Here is a 25,413-nt window from a genome sequence, read left to right as displayed (position 1 = left end):
CTATGGACATTCTAAATGCTGATTTTAACTACATGAATCACAATGCATAGGTTTACAAAAGAAACCAATTATGTTGACATTAAGTTGCCAAAATACTGGAGGGAGTATTTTCTCCCTCCAGTAAGAGGGAAGAGATAAGCAAAATCATTAACAAGGCAAAATAAGCATATCACTGAAAGTGAAAGGTAATATAAGCTATTAAGAGATTTTTAACTTTGTTTTTAGGATTTGTAAAAATCATTTGCCCTAAGATTTAGTCTAAGTTCAGGAGAATAAAGTTTCAAATTTCTAATAATTTTAATGACTAGACTGCCTACATTTAGAGAAACAAGTAACCAGAATACATTTTCTTCCCAATTAGAAGTACCCTTTCTCTCCTTAAATTTCTCTTGACACTATGTACTTTTCCTCAGGATTTTTATGTTATTGAAAAGGGGACCCTGAAATTCTGAAAATCCTTGAAGAAGAAAATCTCCTTTAACTGCCTCAGTGAGGGACTCTGCCCCCAAGGGACACAAACAGTTTCACCCTTATTATCTGGGTAGGGTCAGCTCAGTCCTGAAATTCAATGAATTCAATTCGAATTCTATCTCAATAGGAAACCCATATATAGGAGCCAACTTGGGACTCCACTCACAGGACCCCTTCAGCTAAATCCCTCATAAAAAGAGTCAAACTAAAACCCTTTCTTTACAGAGTTCCAAACATGTCAAGCTCCATGCCTGGCATGCTAAGGGCCTCTGTCCACTGGAATACTCTTTCCAGTACCATCCTCTCTTTACCTTCACCTATTTCCCTAACGAGACTTTATGCCTCCCTGTCAGGATTTCTAACTTTACTTCCAATTCCCATTATAAACCCTTTTATCAATCGAGGTTTTCAGGTTTGTAAACTCTTTTACAGAGAACCTCCACGCCACTACAAGGGAGTCCCCAAAACTTCCTACCTTGCACCAAACCTCTCCATTTGGTTCCCTGAACCCTGAACCTGTCACACTAGATCTTATCATTTAATTTCTTGACCACCAGAAACCCTAATTTCATTTTGGTTCCTTAAATCTAAACCTCATCATTATCATAAGTGTTTTATACTTATATTTCTTTCCTCTACTACTATTAACATTCTCTTTAAAAAAAAAAAAAAAGTGTGTTTTAACAATTTTTCCCATATCACTGATACAATATCATGTATTTATTAATTACTTAATGATAAAATTTAGAGAGCACAAATGTTTTCCTATCCACAACAAGGCTTCTTCTGATTATGGTGCTATAATGAATAAGAATGAAAAATTAATGTATTAATTTCTAATGGACTGTTTTGAAGAAATATAGAATATAGGATCTGGGTATCCCATTAAGTTGCTAACAAATTTTTATTTATCATATATTCATGAGTGTAAATATTAGAAACATGTATCATACCTTTTGATTTCTTGTCCTTTTTGCTTAGATGGAGATTCTCCTCCATTCAGAATCTGCTCTAAATTCTTTGCCTCTACTGAGCCATTTGGTTCTGAACCAGAAAGTCCAAGCAATGATCTTACTCTCTGAGACCGTACATCTAATATTGTGTCTGTGTAACCTACTTCCTGAAGATACCTGTTGGGGAAAGATATTGAATCCTGAAAAACATGAATCACCAAGATCAGATAGAACATATGTCAAAATAGATAAATGACTATTCTTTGGCTTGAAGGAAAGAACTTCCATCTTTGTAGCCTTCACAATGCCCAATATACTACCAGGTAATTCGGTAAATGTTTTCCAAGTGAGTAACAAAATTGTTCCTTTTCATTTTGTGATTTTTGCCCTATTCTCCTTGGGCAAGTTATAAGAAGGTAAGAGCATAAGTACATATGTAAATATACACAATTCACAAAGATTTCCATATGTAAGACTAGTGGGGAGGAGTCCCCAATTGTTCAGAGGTCCAGAAATAAAAAGCCAGAAATGTTTTTATAAGACATGTGTCTTATAAATAGTTTATTCACTTTGTGTTATGAAAAAAAAAATGTTTTAATTGGATGGCATCTGCAATGATGATTAGGTAGGACAAAAAAAAAAACAAAACTTTTAATTTGTTTGGTTCTGTTTTTCTGAAAAACAACTGGGGGTGAAGTGACTTGCCCAGGGTTACACAGCTAGTAAGTGTCAAGTATCTGAGGCTAAATTTGAACTCAGGTCCCTCCTTACTCCAGGCAGCTGCTCTATCTATTATTCTAGCCACCTAACTGCCCCAAAAAGAGATTTTCAAAAAAATGTGGTAACATTAAATATACAAATAAAATCTCATTACAAAAAATTATCATTAAAAGAAATGTGTAACCAAGCTCCTTTCTTTACAGGTAGCTCAGAGTCAAGTGATTTGCTATTGATCTAATTATTCTTTGTTCTGAAATTTGGTTCCTTTTAATGCCTTAAAATTATTAAAATTGTAAGACTGTCAAATCAATATAGTTCCCTTCAATTCCAAAGGTAAAACATTAAGCAGTACAGGACTTTTTGCAAATGGAAAAATATATACATACATTGCGTATGTATAAAAATATATGCATTTAAAGAAATATATGAAGCCAAGAGCAAAGAAGTAAAAAAAAAAAAATTTAAGCTATCTGAGAATTGAGGTTAAGTGAAAATGTTTCTTTACAAGTTCAAGGATAAGAAACTACACAAACTACTCACCAAATTTAAACACAAAATAAAGAATTAGCAAAATACTTAGAGAATCAGAATTTTAAGCAAAAGGCAAAACATACCATTTTCTGTTTCTAGTAAGCTTAGAATTTTTCTACAAAGACTTCAATGCCAAATATAGATCAAGCTACTTTGATACAAGATATCAATTTTTTTTTTTAAAGATATAAATTGTTCCAAGCAAACACTGAACAGCAGATCATAAAATGAACCCAATGTTAGGGAATTATATTGATAAAAAAAAAAAAAAATCACCATTCCAACTTGCCCCTCCATCCACAATTTGTAGTTTTATTCATTAAGGAAACCTTTAATACTAGTCCTAGTTTACAAATGGTTATTGCTATGTAAAAGGAAGATAAAAAGGACCTAAGATAAAGCTTTATATGTAGCTATTTATGCCTTTCTTGGACTGAGACTTTCCAATTATGACAACTGAACTTCTAGATTCTCCATTGTTCAATTTAAGCTTATTATTCAGAACATTTGTGTTTTTTATTCCCTCAATGTATACATCTTTCTTCTCTACTTAATTGCTGGACTATACCTCTGAAGATAGCATCTAGTCATACGAACTACACAAGCATTCAGAACCAGAGGAACAGTAAGCAAATTTAATAGTAACAGCTGATAGTCACATATCAATTAAGTTTGCAAAGCTCTTTACATTTACTATTTAATTTGATTCTCAAAATAACCATATTAAATAAGTATTACAGGTACTTATGCCCATTTTACAGATAAGGAAACTGAGGCTGGTTAAAGTAAGATTAAGAGAGAGAGTAAACCAACATTATCTAAAAGGATGTTTATGAAAAAATAAAATAAGACTATGGTTCTGGTTCTCCAGAAAAGTAGAATGGTATCATACCATCTTGACGTACTTCAAAAACTGCTCATATATTTGAATTAAACTCATTTTATTGAATCTCAGTACATCTTAAACAGTTCTTAGGCTAGTTTGTCCCATTAAAGAAAATTACACTATTTACTTAGATAAGTACTTTGTTCTATGCAAAAGAATTATTCTGAAAAAATTTGTATTTAAATTGAATTTTTATATAGTGATTTAAGGAATGATTATCTTGAGTCAAATCAGGAGTTAATACCTGGCAGGACAATACAAAATGTGGCATATTCAAGTAATAAAGGGAAGCTCCTAGGAAATTGTTTTTTGGTTTTGTCCCACTATTCCTCTTTTCCTTCTTCTTGCCCAAGCAATAACTCTTCCTATTGTCAATAGTGGGAATACTAATAGTGTTAATAAAGCCTTCCTGCTAACCCATCAATTGCAGGTTGAAGAGCTAGGTTTCATGAAAGACCTTTCACAAGAACAAATATGAATTGTTAAAAATTATTCTTTAATTTTAAAAAACAACAAATTTACAAACTCAAGGGAATAAAATACACCATTTCCCATATCCCAACAACCAAACAACTTCTTCCCTATACCAAGCCTACTGGAGAAGGAGTAAATAAACAAACTCATGTTTTATCATCTCGCTAAAAAAATCTCTTGAGTTCTGTTATATCAGGAGTCTAATTTGTATAATAAAGATAACTTGATATCATTTAAGCATATTACTTTACTCACTGTCTTAATAGCTGTCTGCCTTGTTTCCAGGTCAGCTGACTGTTCTGAGGTACTGTGGGAACCTCTGTGTCTTTGGTTTCTTCTGAAAAGGAAAAGTTTATTACTAATAGCTGTCACCCAAACTGCTAAAAATTGTCTGCAAAGTTGCTGTTAATCAAAACAAACCTTAAGGGGAAAAAGGCAAAAGCAAAATAAATACTTAGGAAAAATTTATATAAATATTAGAATCTACTTCTAAAAATACAAATTAATCTAGTTTACTTAAATCAAATGGGCTTTATTGAAGCTTCAGATACTTTGAAGGATACATGATCTCAGATAATTAGAATTCCCCATAAGTAAATCACAAACCATCTTGTAAGGCTCTAATTCACATCCTCCAGCAAATTTCTCCAAGGGGAAAATGGGGAGGGGAGTGTTGAGGGAAGGCAAGGGAAAGGACCTTGGACATTGCATAGAGCCCCAGCATGAGCTATGCAATGGTTATTCCTTGTTTGTAAGATATCTGGGTCACTCCCATTTCTAATAATATTTTTAAAAATATTATCATGTCACTCCCTACACAATTTTATTTATCTATAATACACTGCATCCTACTCATGCCAACCATATGTCTCTCCTTTCCCTTTGAGTGACCTACAATTGTAATTTTTCAGAAATTAAATATATCTGATTCACAGACATATAGCATCACTGATAGGCTAAAAATAAGAAGGTACTGAAAATAAATTTTTTGTCTTTTTAATGAAAATGTTTAGGGGTCATACACAACACTTCAAAGATGTTTAGGAGTAATACAATACTCCAAAGGCAATTCAGTCTATTTTCTTTCTCCCACTTAATTCTGAGTCCAGTTTATTGTTCATTACTAGTGTTTGGCATATAAGAAGTGCTCAATAAATACTTGCTGAATGATTAACCTACAATTTTTCTTTCAATGGACAACCAATTAATTATTACAACATAACCAAGAGACATTTTCCCCATGTGGATAATTAAACAAACCAAACCCAAAAGAAATCTCATTTTATATGCTTTGCTGAGACATAGCGTGTTCCACATGTCATTATCACAAACCAGAGCATTTGGTAAACTTCATTATAATAGAGAATCCTTTTGATACATGCTTCTTGACACTGGCAAACAACTTTGGAGACCATGTATTTCATACTTTGCCTTAAGTTTATAAACAAATCATTAACAAACTCATTTCTGTTGCATTTTTTTCAAGAAGTTTCAAGATTTTAACAGAGATTCATGGGTGGGTGCCTTGTTGAATAGTTTATAAAGTCAACAATAAGCAAAGTGGAATTTTGCTTTTATACCTAAAATATACGGCCTACAAATGCCATATAAGCACTAAAAACATGATTTCTACTGAAATTTTTTATTATTTCAATATTTTTAGTTATTAGGTAGCAAAAACAAAAATACCAACATTCATTTCAGGCACTGTCAAGTTTTCTTCCAATTTTATAAAAATTGAAATTCAATACAGGTTCTAAAGACAAGTAAGCCCCTTCAAGAAAAAAATGGGTGGAGGGGATAAGTGCTATCACAAACTCCAGCAAATAAAACACTTTCCACAATGATCTCCATTAAAACACTAGAGATGGATTGCCAAAGAAATAAAATTGAAATTAAAATGTAGAAGACCAATGAGTTAAGCATTGGAAAATTAGTTCTAGTCATACACAATAACTATGAGAAAGATATGTCCTCTTTTCTAGGCCTCAGTTTCCTTTTCCATAAAACTAGGATGTTGTGTCACATGATTTCTATATTTGCTTTAATTACCAAAGTGCACAATTGATTTAAATACTCAAAAACACTTTAGCATTGAAAATTTTTCAACAGGGTAGAGTAGTTTTCACCCTGTGGGATACAGATACATTTATTTTGCAACACTTTTTTTCCTGACTCTAAAATCTGCCTTCCATTGTTAACTATTACTCCATTCTTTCTGTATCATTTAAATTTTCCCTATTTCTAGAAATCACATTTAGAAGGTTTAGGTCCTTGCCCCAACTCCTTTTGAACATATTTCTCACCAAACCAAGCTTTAATTTTACCAGCAGATGGGGCCAAATTAGTTAATATTTCAATTAACTCCAGTTCTGGGCTATATATAAATACAGAAGTATTTATAAACAAATACAGAAGTAAAAGGAAAGTCAATGAAAGAGAGAGATGAAGATGAATCATATATACTATTGAAGAGAAGTAGGATAATACAATATGGAAAGCAACAGACTTAAAATCACTAGGTTCAAGTGTTAGTTATTCCACTTAACTTAGTAATGCTATATAAGAATCACTTAATCTTTCTGTTTCCTTGTCTATAAAATAAGGATAACGTTTGCCTCTATCTCTTTAGGATTTCAGAAAGATAAAATGACAAAGTATGTAAAGTGCTTTTTTCTTGAGAACCAAAGTTACTTCTATATAAAATAAAAAATTTTTTAACCTTTGAGATTAATAAAGATCATTCAATTCAGTCCAAATTCCTCATTTCACAGATGAGGAAAAAAAAGAATCCACAAAGTTCTGACTCAGTCAAAAGCTAAAGTTATCATCTCAATAACATAATACAGAATTCTAATCAGGTTAAAAGAAAATCAAAAAGACATTCAATATTAAAAAAAAAATAGATGTTAAAGAAATCATATTCAGTGCCTACACACTGAAAATTAATTACCATCAAGGCATAAACATTGCAACATTATAATGTGACCCATAAGATGACATGATCTTTTAAAGAAAAAGAAAGAAAAATGGGTTGGGGGGTTAGGTGGAGGAGACATAAATTGTGTGTTATGAGAGACTAAGTTAGTCATGTAACAGCTAAGAACAGCTGACACTTGAACCCAGTGACTTCAAGTCTACTGCTTTCTGTTTATTATTACCCTGTACCTTTTCTATAATAAAGAGATGTGATTCTATTTCTCTTGGAATCTCTCCTGCCACACCAGAAACTTGGTGCCAAAATTAAACCACTTCCTCCTAAGCTGAACAGCTGAGTAAGTAAATGGGTTACTTAGAGGCAATAAGAAATCTGGGCCTGAACATATGTTCAGATCTTCTAAAGTGCCAGATCCAGTCATATTCCCAACCAGAGTTAATTAATTAATTAACCCAGAGTTAATTAATTTACCATAACTTTTCCAGATGTTGAATATTCTAAATGCAAACTTGTAAATATTTGTGGGGATGGGACAAAATTATAGGTAAAATATTAAGCACTCATCTCTCCAAGTTCTAAATAAAATATAAGTTACTCTATAACTTGGATCAGGGTTATTAAGAGGAGGAATAAAATGTAACAGGAGACTCAAGCTTCTATTACCTTTTAGATACTTAACAATTTTTCAGTTTCACTACATTTGTAGGAGGGAAAGAAGGAGAAAGGGAGCAAGGAAGAAAGGAATGAAGACTCAAAAATTGTCATTTCACCAATATATCAAAGCAAAATATAGATACCAAATACATTAGCTAAAAAAGAAAATCACTTATTTTCTTTTAATAAATCACAAAAGGTAGTAGGGGTAGATGTTATGTTTGTGTGTGTAAATGCATGTATAAATATATTTACCTGATTCAAAAGTTGGCATTTTCAAGTCACCTTGGTTCAATTCTGTGCCATATTTTAATTTGTGGTATTTTGCCCTGAAAAAAATAAGAATAAACTGATGAAAACTGAAACTCACCAAAACATTTCAGGCTTTCAAATAGGTGCTTAATTAGTAATTACAACTATATAAGTTCTTTAAGAATTATACTACATTGAATTATACTGCATTGTCCCAAGAGCAACTCCTTGAATTAATTTAACCATTAGAATCCCCATTTTATAGATGAGAAAAAGTATTTTTCTTCATCAAGGATAACTGAGATTTGAACTTAGGTTCTTCAACTCATAAGTCTAGCATTCTTTCTATTACGTCATTTTATCTCCTTCCAAGTTAGGACTGATCTTGTAAAGTCTATAAAATTGAAACTCCAACCTGTTGACCTTTTGAAGATGTATAGAATCCCTTTTCTGACAAATTCTGCTTATTTTATGTGATAAAATTCTGATGTGCTTATTTTAGTTTTCACCTTTTTTACCTGAATTCTATTCAGTGCTGCATAATGTTCAGAGTCTGAAATCAGTAATTTTTGAATTCAGATCAGTCTTAGTTACACAACCTCTGCATCCTCCTTTTCCTTAATTGTAAAATGTATAGTGTAAAAGTGCACCACTGCCCACCTCCTGCCCTTGCAGAGGTGTCTAGAGGATCAAATAAGATAGTATTTGTAAAGCAATGAGCACAGCACCTGGCACAGAATAGATGTTATAAAAATACTAATTTCCTTCCTCTACCTTCCTCTTCACAACTTCTACAAGAGTGAAACATACAACTTTATTGTGCACTGTCCCCTTACAACACTAGAGAAAGGACAGCTGCTCTCTCTCTTTTTTTTTTTGGCAGTTATATCCCCAGTCAAGAATATCTTTGGCCTAGAAAGTATTAAAAAAAAAAAAAAAAAAAGATAAGGTGAAAAAAGTTTTAAGAAAGCTGCCTTTGATATATTAAAGTCAGGAGGCCAAGATGAACTACACCCTCAAATAATCATGATAACTTGAAAAGCTGGGAATAATGACAAAAGTTCCACAGGATCTTTGATGAAGGGCAAATGTAACAATTTTCCCCCAAAAAAGGAGTTGGAATGGAATATTCCAAAGTATAAGTTGGACGTCATTTCTTTGAAAAATTAAAGAGATATCAGTGCATCAATAAAGATATATTAAGCATCTAGTATATGTGCCAGGAATTTTCCTGGTTAGTTGATTACCTAAAAAATAAGCCAAAAACACAACGAGCCAATGCAATTTCACCAAGACTATCCTGTTGCTGGTTTCAGAAAAACCTGGAAAGATTTACATGACCTGAGATAAAGTGAAATGAATAGAAACAGAAGAACCTTGTACACAGTATCAGCAACATTCTAACAATGATCAACTGCTAAAGACTTGGCTATCCTTAGCAACATGATAATCCGAGACAATTCTGAAGAACTTGTGATGAAAAATGCCACCTACATTTAAAGAGAGAAATGATGGAATCTCAATGCAGATGGAAGCATACATTTCTTCCCCCTCCCCCCATTTTCTTTTACATTTTTTTTCCAGGGCGGGGTAGGGGAAGGAGGGCAAGAGATAGAAGAGGGATTTCGTTTTCTTTTGAAATATAACTAATATAGAAATGTTTCACATGACTGCACATGTATAATTTATATGAAATTGCATGCCTTCTCAAAGAGAGAAAGGAAGGAAGAAGACTATTGGGAATTAAAAACAGTTTTTTAAAAAGTTTAAAAAGTTGTTAATTCCATGTAATTAGGAAAAATTTTTTTTAAAAAAAAGGCTATAACGGGTTTATAATCTATAATCCTTGGACAAATTTCAAGTTATCTGTATATTTTAATGGGGCATAGGGAGAAATGCATTTTTATTTCAGTAAGGTTTGATAGTTTCTTTGGCTAAATATTGTAATTTATCATTTTAAACTTTTTCTGACGAAGTCAGAGAATCCCATAAAAGTTTAGTTCTTACTTTCTTGGGAAGAGATTACTAAATTGGGGAGAACAGAGAATGTTATAGACATAGTTAACTACATTTCAGCCAAATGACATTCAGTAAAATTTAACAATTTTATTAATGATTTATAATCCTCATTAAATTTGCAGCTAAAAGGGCTAGGAGGTATTGATGACACAAAAGATGACCCTCAAGATCTTAAAGCTAGAGTCAAAGATTAAAGATTTAAAACAACATAGCATCATAGATTTAGAGGTTAATGAATACAACCCATTCATTTTACAAACAAGGACACAGAGGCTGAGAAGTTAATTAATTTGCCCAGGATTAGACAACTATTAAGTGTCTAACTCTAAGAGGGATGAAAGGTCTTCTTCATGAATTTCAAAAACTCAACTATACAAGTGCAAAACTGTAGAAGATAATTTGTCTGGGAAGTAAAAGTGCATGTGTGTTTATGTGTAAAAGTAAAAGCAGAAAAGTGAGTGGTGTGGTATGGCACCCAAAAAATAAATCTGAGCTTGAAATGCATTGAGAAAGGCATAGCATCAAATCCGCTTATGATAAGTTGGACAATACCAAGGACAGCAACCAGAATGATGGAGGATCTACAATATCTTAAAAGGACTGGTTGAAGAAATTTGGGATTAGTGTCAAGAAGAGAAAGGAAATGACAGCTGTTAAAAGGCTTCCGTGTAGAAAATGGATTTGACTTATTCTGGTAGCCCAAAAAGGCTGCTTAAAGAAATAGCTAAACAATGGCTGGAGGTAGCAAAGAAAAACAAAATAAGCTTGGTATCATACAAAGATTTCTTAATTATTAGAACTACCCCAAAGTGGAATGGTCTGCTTCAGGATGTAATTAAATTTCGCCTCACTGGAGTCTTCAAGCAAAGGCTGAATGCCCACTTGTGGAGTATACTACAGAGAGTTTCTTTGTATAAGGGCTGGAACAGAGGGCTGCTGAAGTCCCTCTTCCAATTCTGAAATTTTGTGATTCAGTGAGAACCCTACAACTACCATTCAAGTAACAATGAAAACATATTTGTATGGGACTATATTAAAATTCCTAAGGCCAATGGAGTAAATAAACGTCTAATATTTTTAAAGCCCTTGTATATTTTTAGAACACTTTCTACAAACTATGTTGTAATACTACTCAGATGGTTGTCTATTTTCAAATAACTTTCCTATGGGACAAACTATCCCATATATTATTTTCCTTAACATGATTTTTCAGAACCAATTCAAGATGCTGGGTGGGCTATGCTTATATACTATTGAATTGGGCAAAGGAAGCAAGATCTTTCTTTTTAACAAAGGATGCAAATCTTAGGTCCCAAATTAATTTTGTTATTTCTATTTAGACATTTTAAGCATGATTTATTTCTCCTATTTACCTACAGGAATACTCCTTTTTTCATCTTTACAGCACTTTATACTTTTCAAAGTGCTTTTATAAACATTGCTTAATGGAGTAAAGAAAAGCAAGATTATTCATATTTCAGATGTATGAGAATATGAAACATACATACCTTTCTTGTTTTAATGCATATTCTAACATTTTTATTCTTCTTACTAAGTCTTTCTTCAAGTTTTCTTGACCTTTCCTTTCTCCTTGTAAAAATGCTATTCGAGCCTAGAAAAATAAAAGTAGTATTTACTAAGAAGTTTAAAATATTATCTAAATAAAGCATACTGAGCTCTTAGCAGTTCATAAGTTTTTTTTAATTGTACAGCTAAAAAAATTATCATCTTAAAATACTTGTGTATCTCTAATATTCTTCACTACATATAATTAATTCCTTTCAAATTCCTAAAAAGCAAAGGATACCATAAATTTTTGAAATTAAGCTATTTAATAGCCTCATTATTTCCAATCATCCTCAGTTTGATAACTTTACGGAATCACAAAATCTCAAAATTGAAAGAGACTTCAGGGGCTATCTAGTCCAATCTATAAATGGCAAGAATCCACTTCTCTCTTCCCCAAATAACCCCAATAAATTATTTTCCAACTTATGCTTTTAGAATCTGGGACTACTTCAGGAAGAAGCCTGGTTCATTTTTGTCTATCTCTGTTAGGAAGTTTTCCTTGCATAACAATGGAGCATTTCTCCAATTCCCCAACACATCTTCTAATTTCAAATGACAACAAAATCACTCTTTATTACAAACCATCCTAAACAAGGAGAAAAACTCATCGACCTTTCCCACTATTCAATAAGGAAGTATGAAGAACTTAGTACAAGCATAACTTTACTACTTTCTTGTTCTCTGAACAATCCCCAACATTTTCCTCCTTGGAACCCTTACTATTTTCAAATTAACATTTGAAGGATCCCATTTGTCAATTTAATACCTACACTGAAACCATTTCATAGAATGCGAGTTTTCTAAATATCGATACTCTTGGCCTATAGTTTGGTCCAGTGTTCCACATGAGTCAACAAGAATATTAAAAATTTTTAAATATTAAAAGATCACTGGCCTGATTTAAACCATGGACCTCTAAGTGTTAAAAATGCTTTAGTAAAATAACAAATCCATGATGTGTCGAAAGACATAAAAGGCAATGCAGTCAGTATGGTCTAGTGGAAAGAGGATTAGATTTGGGGTCAGAAGAATTTGACTATAAGATCTGGATTCCAATCCTGCCTCCAACTAACATTAGAGAAAAGTCACTACACCTCTCCAATTTTTCAATTTCCTCATCTGTAAAACAAGGAAAGTAGTTAATTTTTCTACAAAGCAATGTTTTAAAGAAGACACAGAAAGAAGATTTTAATATTTTGACTGGTATTTGAAAAATCATTTGGAAATAAGGTGGGTTTTAAAAAAGCAATTAGAGAACATACTAAAGAGGAATAATATTACTCACTTTTTTTTAAAAACTGTTATTTTCCAAGGCTGAGTATCCAATTTTTACTATACCACCAAAATCAAATAAGATGATGTGCAATGTTTTGAATTACAGCATTTCTAAATAAGAAGATCTGAAAACACTCAGCCAATTATAACAAGCATAAATACTGGGTACTAAGAGTAACCTCCTGAAATTTTTAAACTTCTATTGCTGAAGCAACAAGTGTTATCTTGTAGTATTTTATCCATCAAAATGAGAAATATAAAACTCAAATATAAATTTAATCTGTAAAAAGCATAAGTAATTTTTAATCTGAGATAATATTTTTCGATTGCTATCAACATATTACCTATTTTATTTATCAAATTTGATTCAATAAGAATAGTAAGATCACAATGATATTTGCAAAAAAAAAAAAAAAAAAAAAAAAAAAAAAAAAAAAAAAAAAAAACTTCAGTAAAATACCATACATAGACCCCCCCCAAAATGGGATATTCACAAAAACTAAGGGAAAAAGCAGCTAAAATTTAAGCATAAGTCAATGGTGAACAAGAGCTTAAATCTATAGGTTAAGAAGAAATCAATACAAATAATTCTATATATTGATAAAGGGGAAATATGAAGTCATATGCAATTGCACAATATATCTGAAAAATACAGATGTATCCCCCTTCATAACAGACTAAGAAGGAATTCAGCACAGATAACACAAGGAATTCAGCACAGATAACACAAGTGCTGTCACTACTTCCAACTGAAGTTAAATGCTTTCCAAGTGAGATCTTCAAAGAATACTGCTTAGATACTGTGACTATATTATTTAATTTGATGCCTATAATATTGTGACATGAAAAGAACAGACATTATTAATCCATTCATAAGTGAGGGAACAGAATCATAAGTTTGCTTACCTGTAAAAATATCACATTCATATATCACTTTAAGGTTTACAATACTCTATACAAATATCAGCTATTATCATAACTGGAAAACAATCTTTTCTCAGCTGTCCCTTAACTGCCATAAAAAAATGGTTTATTTCACCAAGTGGGCATTTGAGGGAACAGAGCTTTTAAATGTATGATTCCCATTTTTCAATTAATACTGCTAATATACTAATTAGTAGCAATTGGAAAGCTATCACTATCTACAGAAACTCTCAGAATAATTTCTACCTTTCAAATGGAATTCACACAGTAAAAGCAAGGAGTATAATCAAATTCCCACATTATTTCAACTGAAATCTACTCAGCTATTCATTTTACTCCTACCATCAGTAGCATGTCATGGAAAGCTGCCTTATTAAACCTAAACAGTTCTCTACTACATCCCAAATTCTGTTGCTGAAGATTGTTTACATTTATCTACACCTGAGTGACATAAAAATAAAAGGTAGCAACATTCCAAAAGTGCAGAGAAGAGAATGTCAAGCTGAGTTAGGAAGATATTTCTGCTTAACAATTCCATGCTTAACTCTGTTTACTACCTCAGTTCTGCTTCAATAAAATGAGCTGGAGAAGTAACCAAAATTCCAGTATCTTTATAAAAAAAAACAAAAACCTAACGGAGTAAAGAAAAGTCAAACATGACTAAAAGACTCAAAAAACTCAACAACAAAAGGATTTGGAACAATATAAACTGAAGGACTCAATACGTTGCTTAATTTTGTTAACTATTCCTACTGACCACCACCCTAGATTTTAGTCTTTGTTTATGGTATGGGTTTATGAATATGGGAAAAATATAAAGGTAATATGAAAACAAAGAAAAGAAAAAAATTAAGGAAAAAATCTAAAAATAATTTCCCAAGTAAGTTTACCTTCCAGGACTAAGACAAGGTAGAGCAACACATTGATTTGAAACAATTTCTTAACAAATTAGTTCATATTTTAGCCACTAGAGGTCATAAATTGTTCTACACTGATTACTATGACAAACTTTTGAAGTTTCTTTTTTTGTTTTCTGTAAATTCAATAGAATTTACATTATTGCTAAATTAAAAGTCTCGCATGAAATCATAAAGATACATTCCATTTGATCCTTGTATTAAAAAATACCAAGTAATTTGATAATCTATAACTTTGAATTTGAAGCTTCTTAAACCTCCATGCAACTAAAATCAGCTCAAATTTTAAAATTCCATCGATGTCTTTGTTTTTACATTAAAGGCATTTACAGACTTAACCAACTCTAATAAGCCGTCCTTCAAAAACCAATAAATAGATAAGAACAGGCAGCAAAACCAAAAGACATACCAAACATTTCTGACTGCATATTCAACATTCTGAAACCCTTTACTTCGAGCTTGCATCCCCAACTTTTCTACTCAAAGGAGGGAGATAACATTTCCTCATCTGTTCTGTGGGGCCAAGATCACTTTTAGTTTTTGCCTTCTCAACAAGGATTTAAATATACTTATATCTGGGCCATAGCCAGTTGGCTTGACTTATGTCTTACCATGGGACTCCAATTTATGGAGAAGAGAGACAAGTTGATGACTTTTGCGCAGCTGTCTCACTTAAATTCAATTTACTCGAAAGTCAAGATAAGACCCTCATGATATCATTAGTCCTGTAAAAAAACAAATGTTTGTGTGTCTGCTAGGAATTGTTAATATGCTTCCAAACAAGAAATTTATCAAGAAAAGGTTGTTGCTTATTCAATCATTTATTTCAAGGGCATCTGAATCTCTGACTCCACTTAGGGTTTTTTTTTTTTTTTGACAGGGATACTGGAGTGATTTACCATTTCCTTCTTTAGTTCCCTTAACAGTTAAGGAATCTGAGGTATACAGGGTTACTCCAAAGTTATTTGTCCTTTCTACACTTTCATTTGTTGAATCCATCCATTCCCATGTGATCAATGGGAAATTGGATGCCCCAGGGAGCTGTTGTTGGAACTGCATTATTATCAAATCAATAGCTGATACAATATGAGAATAACATGTTCAATTAGGTCAGGATTAAAAAAAAAATTTGATGAAATGCAACAATGCAATGAATTTAAGATGAAACAGGATTAAATGTAAAGTCCTAGAGTCGGAGTAACCATATGATCTCTGAATTCAGCCCCAAGCTCTCCTAAACTCCAGTCTTGTATTACTCGTATTGTATTGTATTGCTTAATGCACATTTCAAAATAGATGTTTCATAGGCATCTCAAATTCAAAGATGCAAAATGATTCATCCCTACTTCCCTAGCTTTCCGCCCTTCCATTTCCCATTTCCATTGAGGAAACCACTATCAGTTTTATAACCTTGACATTATAAGTGGATTTCACATTTCTTCACCTCAAATCACTTGCTAAAGCTTGTTTATAGCTCTATTACAATTCTTACATCCATTCCTCTTCTATTTACATATCCTCTGTAATAACCACCTCAGTGACAAAAACTACTCCACTGGGGACCCAAGTGAATTGGTCAATTGGGTAACAAAGTTCTTTCTTTCATCTTCTTTCTTCCTTTCTATATAGGGTGCCATATACTAATTTGTAAGTACTCTGCCCAAAATAACAATTTTTTTTCTTTTTTTGATAACTTCCTAAGATATCTTAGGATTTACAGGCTAGATTTCTTTCTTAAGAACCTGCCTTACACTCTCCCAACAATTGGTCCCAGGCCAATCCCCAATTGGTCATGGTGTGGATCCTAATTGACTCAAAATAAATGCAAATAGCAATTGTTTCTATTTAGGCCCCAAATCCTAAAGGTCTTCCCTTCTCAGATTGATTTTTTTTTTTTTTTGACTATGTAAATGAGGCTCTACTTAGTCTAAATTTTTATTTAGCCTATCACAGAATGGGTGTTACCTCAGCCACAGTGAGACTGATTAGAGATCTTAGCTCTCCCTCTGCATGCAGGGCCATTTCCAATCATTCTGATCTACATCTTGCCACTGAAGTCAGATGCCACTGGAGGAGAAAGTGAAGCTGGTGACTTTGCACAAACCATCCTCATTTAAATCCAACTCTCATTTACATGTCATAGCATCACTCATCATGTTATAGTTGTCTTGGAAAAGGAAGAACAAACAATTACTTACATAGCTAGGTCCTCATCTCTCACTGGACCTACAGTAATATGTAATGACCAAATTTGGTCCCCTTTTGTCTCTCCTCTTCAATTCATCCTCCACATTAAGGCCCAAAGTGGTCTTTCTTAAATACAGGTCTGACTAATCATATATCTCCTCTACTCAATTCCAACAGTCCCCTTATTGTTTCTGGAATGAAATATGACATATATATATATATATATATATATATATATAGCTTAATATATATATACACATACACATACATACACACACAGCTTTTGAAGTCACACACAGCCTGGCCACAATCTCTTTCCAGACTTACATAAGAAATTAATTAATTTCCCATACTCTTATGAACCAGCCAAAATGACCAGCTCACTATTTCCTGCACACAAGACTTAAGTCTATCTCCAGTCACCTATGTTTTTGCATTGCCTACCTCAAAAAACCTAGAATGTACTCCATTATTTGTTAGGTGAGTTACAGGTTTCCTTCAAAACTATGCTTAAGTGCCACCTTTTATATGAAAACTTTCTTCATCTCCCATAGTTTTGAGTACATTCAAAAAATTTATATTTTATATTCTACATTTAATACATTCTTGACTATACTTTGTATGTGTTGCTTATATACATCCTTCCAAAAAAGTCAAGGCCTTTATTTTTGTCTCCATATTCTGAGCACTTTACTACAGTGCCTGACACATAGAAAAACTTTAATAACTGATATAAATATCTTAATATTTCCAAAACAAGGGACATAATCAAATGAATTCCTCAAAGAACAATGATAGTTCTAAATCCATGATTTAATTAACAATAAAACACCCAATGGGACAGATACTGCAAGTTTTATGCTCATTTTACAAATGAGAAGGCTAGATACTCAGAAAAATGATTTACCTAGGGTAACAAAGCTCATAAAATGTAATAAAAATGTGGAGGTCATTAAAGATTCTGGCTTATTTTCATCAGTTTTTATATATCGTTAGGAAGATGGCCATTTGTTTGGAAAAACACATTTTCCCAACATATTAGCTGCAGTATATAAAGGTATTTTGATTCCCAGTTAAGTGGACCAGAGAAGCCAGAAAGCAGAGATGAAAACAGAGAGCATTCCAGGTATGGTGAGACAGCCAGAGAAAATGCCTGGAGCCAAGAGATCAAGTATTCTGAGGAGGCCAGTATCAATGGCTACAAAGGGCATGAAGTGGAGAAGTGCTAAGTTATGAGGAGTCTTGAATTTTGAACTTTAAACACAGGACTTTGTATTTGATCCTAGAAGTAATAGGGATCCACCAGAAGTTTATTTATATGCTTGTGGGAACATAGAAAAATTGAATTTTAGGAAAATCACTCTGGAGGCTAAATGGATAGGCATGGAGACAGAGGTGAGAAAGGCACTTTGTAGGTTACTACAACAGAGATGAAGATGTAGATAAATATGGAGATATGGGCTATAATCAGCATGATAAATAAATTTGGAGGACCATACCATCTATCTCCAGAAAATATCAGTTTTTTTTTAAATGCTACCATGGAAACTCATAGCTTTACAACCCCCAATTGTAACTATGAAGGTGAGCTACTTTAGTTTAAAAAAACCTTTCCCCCCCCATATTTTTATCAAAGATGTCATCCATGAAATGCATATATAACTGATAAGATTTTGTAAGGAATAAAAAAGGGGTCAATAGTTAGTAACTGATAACAGTAATTAATTCTTGAGCATTCTTCTTTAGTAATAGTACCATCAATTATCTTTTCCCAGAGTACTTGTTTTCTGTCTCAGGATACGCCACAAATTAATTACATCTCCTGCAATATGGACATTCACTAGATTTACTTGGTCTAATCCAACTATAGTTTCATTTAATCAGTTCAATTTCCTACTTCCTCAATGAAGTACAATGATGAATGATGTTAGCTTTCCAATGAAGTGGCTTCACTATCAATGAAAAAGAAAAGAGTTCATTGTAAAATCTTAAGAAATTCATTTCGTTTATTTATATTGATCTCCTTCCAGATTCACCCTTAGAGGCTTTGGAATGACCTAACTTATTTATTGATTTCACATCAAACTTTTAGAAAATTCCTCCATGAGGAGTTCCCTATACATGAAATCACATGTCCAGAATCTTGTCTTCCTCATCCTCCTGAGGATATTAACAAAGGAGTCTGCACTTTAAAATCAAACTAACTCTTAAAGGCAATAGTTCTTGACTCTTAAAGGCCATAGTTCTTGACCTGGCAAAATGACCAAGTATTTGTTGTCTGAGACAGCTTCTAGAATCTTCTGATGTCCTCTTGTGATGGGGTAATTTGCAATGTATAAACTTCTGTAAAAAATGGTGTTTAGATCCCTGTCCAAGTCTGTTTTGCATTATTAAGGCTTTTTAACAAGTTAGGATACTCCAAATTTACTAATTTGGTACTGATTTTTAATTTTGCTCCAAAAAGTAAATTATTTGATTTCATGGATAGCTAATTCTGAAATTATTCCCCTACTGACAGTTAGTCATTTACTGTTCATAAAAAATACAATTCCATTTTTTATGATCATTTAGTGTTTATCATATGATTTCTATGACTTAATTCTCTTCCTGAAATATTGAAGTATTCACATGTATATATACATACATGGAATTTCTGGGTAGTTTTTTAGTCTACATCCTCCGGTTGTTTTTTAATTTTGAGTCATATTTTCCATAATATAGTTTTGATATGATCTCCTTTGCACTCTAACCAGTATATAGTAACTTAAAAGGTTATCATTACATTGAATTCCCAATCCCTATATTTATGCACACCTGCATTTTTGATTTCCTTCACAAGCTAATTGTACAATATTTCAGAGTCTGATTCTTTTTCTACAGCAAAATAACGTTTTGGTCGGGTATACTTATTGTGTATCTAATTTATATTTTAATATATTTAACATCTACTGGTCATCCTGCCATCTAGGGGAGGGGGTAAGAGGTGAAAAATTGGAACAAGAGGTTTGGCAATTGTTAATGCTGTAAAATTACCCATGTATATATCATGTAAATAAAAGGCTATTAAATTAAAAAACAAAACAAAACAAAAAAAAAACTTAGAAGGTTATTATAAAGTTCCTTGAAAAATTATACAAATTCTAAAAATTCATCCACTTACTCATGCAAAAAAACCTTTAACACATACCTTCACAATAGTCTTTTTGATCAGGTTTATCACAAATCATAAATAATATGCAGAATTAATGGAGAAATTTGACAATTATTCTATGATCTAAGGCTACTTCTATAAAAAGAAAAAAGCACTAAGAAATCAGACAAGTTACAACTGAATTCACTGACCTAACCATTACAAACTTTTCAGGTTAATGCCAACTAAGAATGTTCCAGCTGCAAAAGTATATGAACTCCCTCTAGGTGAAATTACTTGAGCCACTAAATTTTTAAAAATAACAATTCAGAAAGGACTTACTAAAATTAAGGCACTATAAAATGTATCAGCAGTCTAGAGATGAATGTGTAAACAAATGACTGCTTGAATTTGGACTCTTACCTGAACAAAAAATGTATAATTATTAATCTTTAACATTATAAAAAAAGAAAAGAAAAGAAAAAGAGAGAGAGCCCTCTACAAACAGAGAGAAGACTGTGGGAACTAAGTGTGGCTCACAACATAGCATTTTCACTTTTTGTTGTTGTTTGCTTACATTTTACTTTCATTTTTTTCTTTTTTGATCTGATTTTCCTTATGCAGCAAGATAACTATTTAAATATGCATGCATATATTGGGTTTAGCATATTTTTTTTTACCATATTTAATGCATTGGATTACTTGCCATCTAGGGGAGAAAAATGAAAATTGAAAATAAAAAGCTTTTAAAAAAATACCAAGAATAGTCCTTTCATATATTCCAAAATGTCAACAAGGAAAATAGAAAACAGGTAATGTAAATTATTCCACTACAGCTTCCCTCTGACAACTATAGAAGACTATTCTATCTATAAGATGGTAGTTTCTACAAAACTGGATGTCTTGATTTGGCATGCACCAACTACCTGGACAACAAAATCAGGAATCCATCTGATCCTTTGCTTTCTGGAATTCAATGAATTCTTCTGTTTGAGTTCAGCGATTCCTTTCAGAAGTCTTTTGAAGAGTACAGCTAGGTGGTGCAGTAGATAGAGTACTAGTCCTGAAGCCAGGAGGACCAGAGTTCAAATCTAACCTCAGACACTTCCTAGCTGTGTGACCCTGGGCAAGTCACTTAGCCCCAATTGCCCCCCCCAAAATAATAAAATATAAGACTACTGAAAATAAATTGATTAAATTAACCTTTTTTCAAGGGTTCAAAATGGAACTTAAAAAAATTAATGAAAAGCCTTTTCAAAGAATACCTAACTCTCATTTTGCACATTCTATCAGTCAACTATTAGTATGAAACATCTTTCTTCCAGTTTATCCACTACTTCCCAAACAGCAATTTCAATTCTTTTAAATTATGAGTTTATTAAAATTTGGGAACTAAACTTTTCTTCCTAGTACATTCTTTTTCCTAAAGTGCCAAAATAATATTAGCTGTAGGAAAACTCATTTATAAATTAAAGTTAATACAATTCAATAAATCTGTTGTTTCAAATAGCAATGAAGCAAACATTTGCTTCTAGTTAATTTACTGTTATTCATTTCAACTTTTTAAAATACAAATTGAATCTATTATAAATTCTACATTTATTTAAGCAGGAAAAAAAACATCATTTGATGACCACTTTTTTTGTTGTTGCTTTTATTCTCCCACATAGCCTACAGTCCAAGAAAAAATAATTCAAAACAAATACATTTTGGAAATACATTAAAGTGTTTGAAAAGTCATATGGATATTGCATATCTCAAACTTTTGAGATGAAATACACAGTTAAATTTAAACCTTGCAACTGCATAATACTTCAAAATTTACAAAGTGTTCCCATGATTTGATTTATTTTATTTGATCCTCACAACAAATCTCTCAAGTCAGCAGGACAAATGATAATGATGTGGAAAAGTTTTAGATGAAGTTAAGTGACAGGGTCATAAGTAAAACTACTGTAATTTATTAAAACTGCCACTTAAGACTCCTCTTTCTACCCTCCATGTCCAAAAATGTATCTCTTTCTACATTTTATATTCATCATCCCTCCATCCAGAAAGGAAATTACATTTTTCATCTTCCATTCCTTTGGACTCATATCTTATCAACATGTTAACGTGATTACTGGCACATAAATTGTTCTCCTTTAATCCAAAGAAGTCTTGCCAATTTCCCCTCAAAATTGTCCATTTTATAATTTCTTATGGCACAATTTCCATTACTTTCATATATCACAATTTCTTTAATCATTCACCAACAGGATAGCCTCTTAGGTTCCAATTTTTTACTACAAAAAAGTTATAAACAGGAATTTTTTTATCATAAGTATTTTATAAACTTTTTCTATACAAACAGATTTTTTTTTTCTTTCTCTGTAGTACAGATCTGGTAATAGTATATAACTGGATCAATGAATACGAAAAGCATATAATGAATTATCAAAGGATAGTTGTTAAGTTTCTGGGCTTCCCTAAAAATATAGATCAAATAACCACCAAAAATGTTCTAGAAGGTATCAAATTCAAATAGAAATCAGAGCCACTAAATCATAAAAATCTTTACTGTAACTAATGTAACTGTTAACATAAATGTTACAAAAGTACAAATTAATACAACACAAAGCACAACTATTTTATTTATTTGTTAAATATTTCCCAATTAAATTTTGATATAGTGGAGATAGAATAAGAAAACTGCAAAGGCAGAAAGAAAATATAATATAATCCTGGAGGTCATAAGGAACACCACTGAAAGTGAATAGAGGACTGTCCATTCTGAGCTTTTTGACAAGTGAATTCACTGTGGGCAAGTCTTTAAGAAAACAGGGAAGAAAAGTAAAAAAAAAAAAAAAAAAGCCAAACAATTAAATGGCTAATCCTCAACCAATAGAAAATTCTAATATCCAAAATATTTTTATCAAGGCAGGTAAAATGGAAGGATGCAGAGACAATATTATTTGAGATATAATCAAAAATGCTCAGACCATGCCCATTCAATGTCTCAGCACATCATCAAGAATAAATGCCATAAAAATCTCTGCATGGGGAAGCTGGTTGGGATAGTGGAGAGAGCACCAGACCTTAAGTCAGGAGGACCCGAGTTCAAATCAAATCTGCACTCAGATACTTAACATGTCCTAGCTGTGTGACCCTGGGCGAGTCACTTAACCCCAAATGCCTCAGGAAAAAAAAATCTCTGCATGACTGCTCTCTACCATGCCAGCACAATCCTGCTAAACTAGAAACCAGTGGTGGTAAGGAACCAGAGCCCTCTTCTGCCTCCCCCCACTCCAACTCAAAGAGTATATGCCAGCCCTACTTTTAGCTAATAAAATCAAAATACCCAAATCTATTAAAAAAAACAAACAAAAAAAACCTTGAGTACTTTTGATGAGTATATGCCATAATAACATAGTCATTGAAAAAATAATGTGAAACACTTGTTGGACAAGATCAAACTTGTGTAACTAATAAGAAGTTACAAAAGTTACAAAACAGAACTAATTTTTTTTTTTTTTTTTTTTACAACATTAAAGTACCTAACAACAACAAAGGACTGGTTTTGTAGTGAAAATGAGAGGTAATTAATGGATAGCCTCCTTGTACTCCAATGTATCTTCTTGATATTGGAAGTATATTAGAAGTAAAAAAGGCCCACAAAACTTGGTATGAACTTAGTATAGAGGATAGACATACATGGACAGGATCCAATCTGCATTACAGTAATGAATATGTACACTGATAGGATGTGACAGATCTGTTTAAATATCTGAAATGGGATGGGGGTGGGGAGGAAAATCATTCACAGAAATACAATTAACTAGGATTTAACTGGTAAGTAACTAGATGGTACAGTAGGTAGAACATAGGATCTGGAGTTAAGAAGATTTGAATTCAAGTCCAGATTCACAATTAGTTATAGAACTCTGAGCAAAAAAAACTTAACTGCTCTCTCTACCTCAGTTTTCTCATTTGTAAAATAATGAGGATAACAGCATTTACATTCAAAAGTTGTTTTGAAAATAAAATCAGATCATTTGCAAAATTTGTTGCAAATGTTAAATAGCAACATAAATGCAAACTATTATTTTCTCAAAGTACACAAAAACAAAACCAAACCAGAAATTTCTGAACAGTTCAATAAACAAAGATAGGCTCATAAAATAAATCTTAAGTGATCAGAAAGGGAAAACATCAAAATATTAAGGCTTTCAAAAGTTATACATTTATTATTTTATCTTCAAAAGGTAATCCATAATTTGATTATCTCAATCATCTTAATCCACGTTTAAAGTGAAAAGATAATTTCAGAAACTATGTCATCAGGGTTACTATGTAAGTAAAACAATTGTACATTTTATCTTAAGCCCACAAGGTTATATTTTAACTATTTTGTTATACCCAATGTTACTTCACTGAATCAACTTATTATTTATTTATTTGATGGACTTAATTATTACATAGACTAGGAAATTATGTTTATAGATATTTTAAAATGAATTCCATATGCATACACCAAACATGCTTTCAATATGTTGTAATACTAAAAATGAAATTTTTGAAGTTCTTTATAACTAGAATACTAGCAAAAGTTAAACTCCAAAGAAAATTGTGATCTCTACATGTTTCACTCAAACATAATGATATTGGGGTCTTTCTCAAGTAAACAAGTTGAAGGTCCAGAATCTACTTAGTCTGCAACTCCTGTAAATCCATTACAATTATACCATAACTACTGGTTTTCATGATAATCATGTGTCATCAAGAAAATAACTTTTTATTTTCTTTTATTTATTTTTTTTTATTTTGCTTACCAAGTCCTTTTAATAATTCAGGAAAGAAAAAAAATTAAATTTTCATTTAATTCACTCCAGAGTAATTTCTGTCACCAAAAGTAGATATAACTAAATGACTAATACTCCATCAATAGAAAACTCAGCCAAAATATCTTTAGCAAGGCAGGTAAAATAGTTATTTAAGAGGTAACCAAACACAATTTTGGCTAGGCAACAAAGTAAATGGAGCAAATAAGCAACTTTCAGAATCAAACTATCAACTAATGACTAACTCCTTCCACTTCCCCTTTTCCTTTCCTTTCCCTTCCCTCCCCCAACCGGGCCCCCCCAAAAAGCACAGAAATCAGGAAACAGTCTTCTTGATCCCTAGTTCTCTTTATATCAGAAGGGAAGCAGCATATTCAAACTTTTCCTGTGCCTTGATTAATTTTTCGTGCAATGTTTTTAAAAGCTATGTAGCCACTGATTCCAGAGAATAAAAATTTTAATTTCTTGAACTTAATTTTTTTCCTGCCAGTGATTCACTGTCTGCAATCTTTGATAGCATAATTATATTAAACCCAATTATATTCAACATTGTCATCCAACTCATCTTCCTAATCAAAATAATTTAGAATATTCATTTTCCTAAAAGAAAAAAAGGATGATAATTTCCTAGTCGCAACAAAAATCAACTAGAAAAAAAGCACTATTTGTATATTCTTTGTTTATAATAGCAAA

General features: G+C 32.1%; 1 protein-coding gene across 3 annotated transcripts in view; it reads right to left on the bottom strand.

Annotated features, from left to right (window-relative positions):
• The window catches only part of STRN3 (striatin 3), an 82,149-nt gene that overhangs the window by 36,697 nt on the left and 20,039 nt on the right, over positions 1-25,413 (bottom strand). For 2 of the 3 annotated variants that reach the window (XM_031952267.1, XM_031952268.1), the window contains exons 2-5: positions 11,407-11,510; positions 7,883-7,956; positions 4,291-4,372; positions 1,425-1,601 (exon numbers count right to left, since the gene is read on the bottom strand). In XM_031952267.1, coding sequence (XP_031808127.1) covers positions 1,425-1,601; positions 4,291-4,372; positions 7,883-7,956; positions 11,407-11,510 — 437 coding nt within the window. Of the gene's footprint in view, positions 1-1,424; positions 1,602-4,290; positions 4,373-7,882; positions 7,957-11,406; positions 11,532-25,413 lie in introns of those variants that run through there. The other variant, XM_023501154.2, reaches the window with a different exon arrangement.

Source organism: Sarcophilus harrisii, chromosome 2 (genome assembly GCF_902635505.1).
Source record: "Sarcophilus harrisii chromosome 2, mSarHar1.11, whole genome shotgun sequence".
Taxonomy (NCBI): Eukaryota; Metazoa; Chordata; class Mammalia; order Dasyuromorphia; family Dasyuridae; genus Sarcophilus; species Sarcophilus harrisii.
Note: the sequence above shows the minus strand (reverse complement) of the source record. Positions and strands in the feature narration are given on the sequence as shown.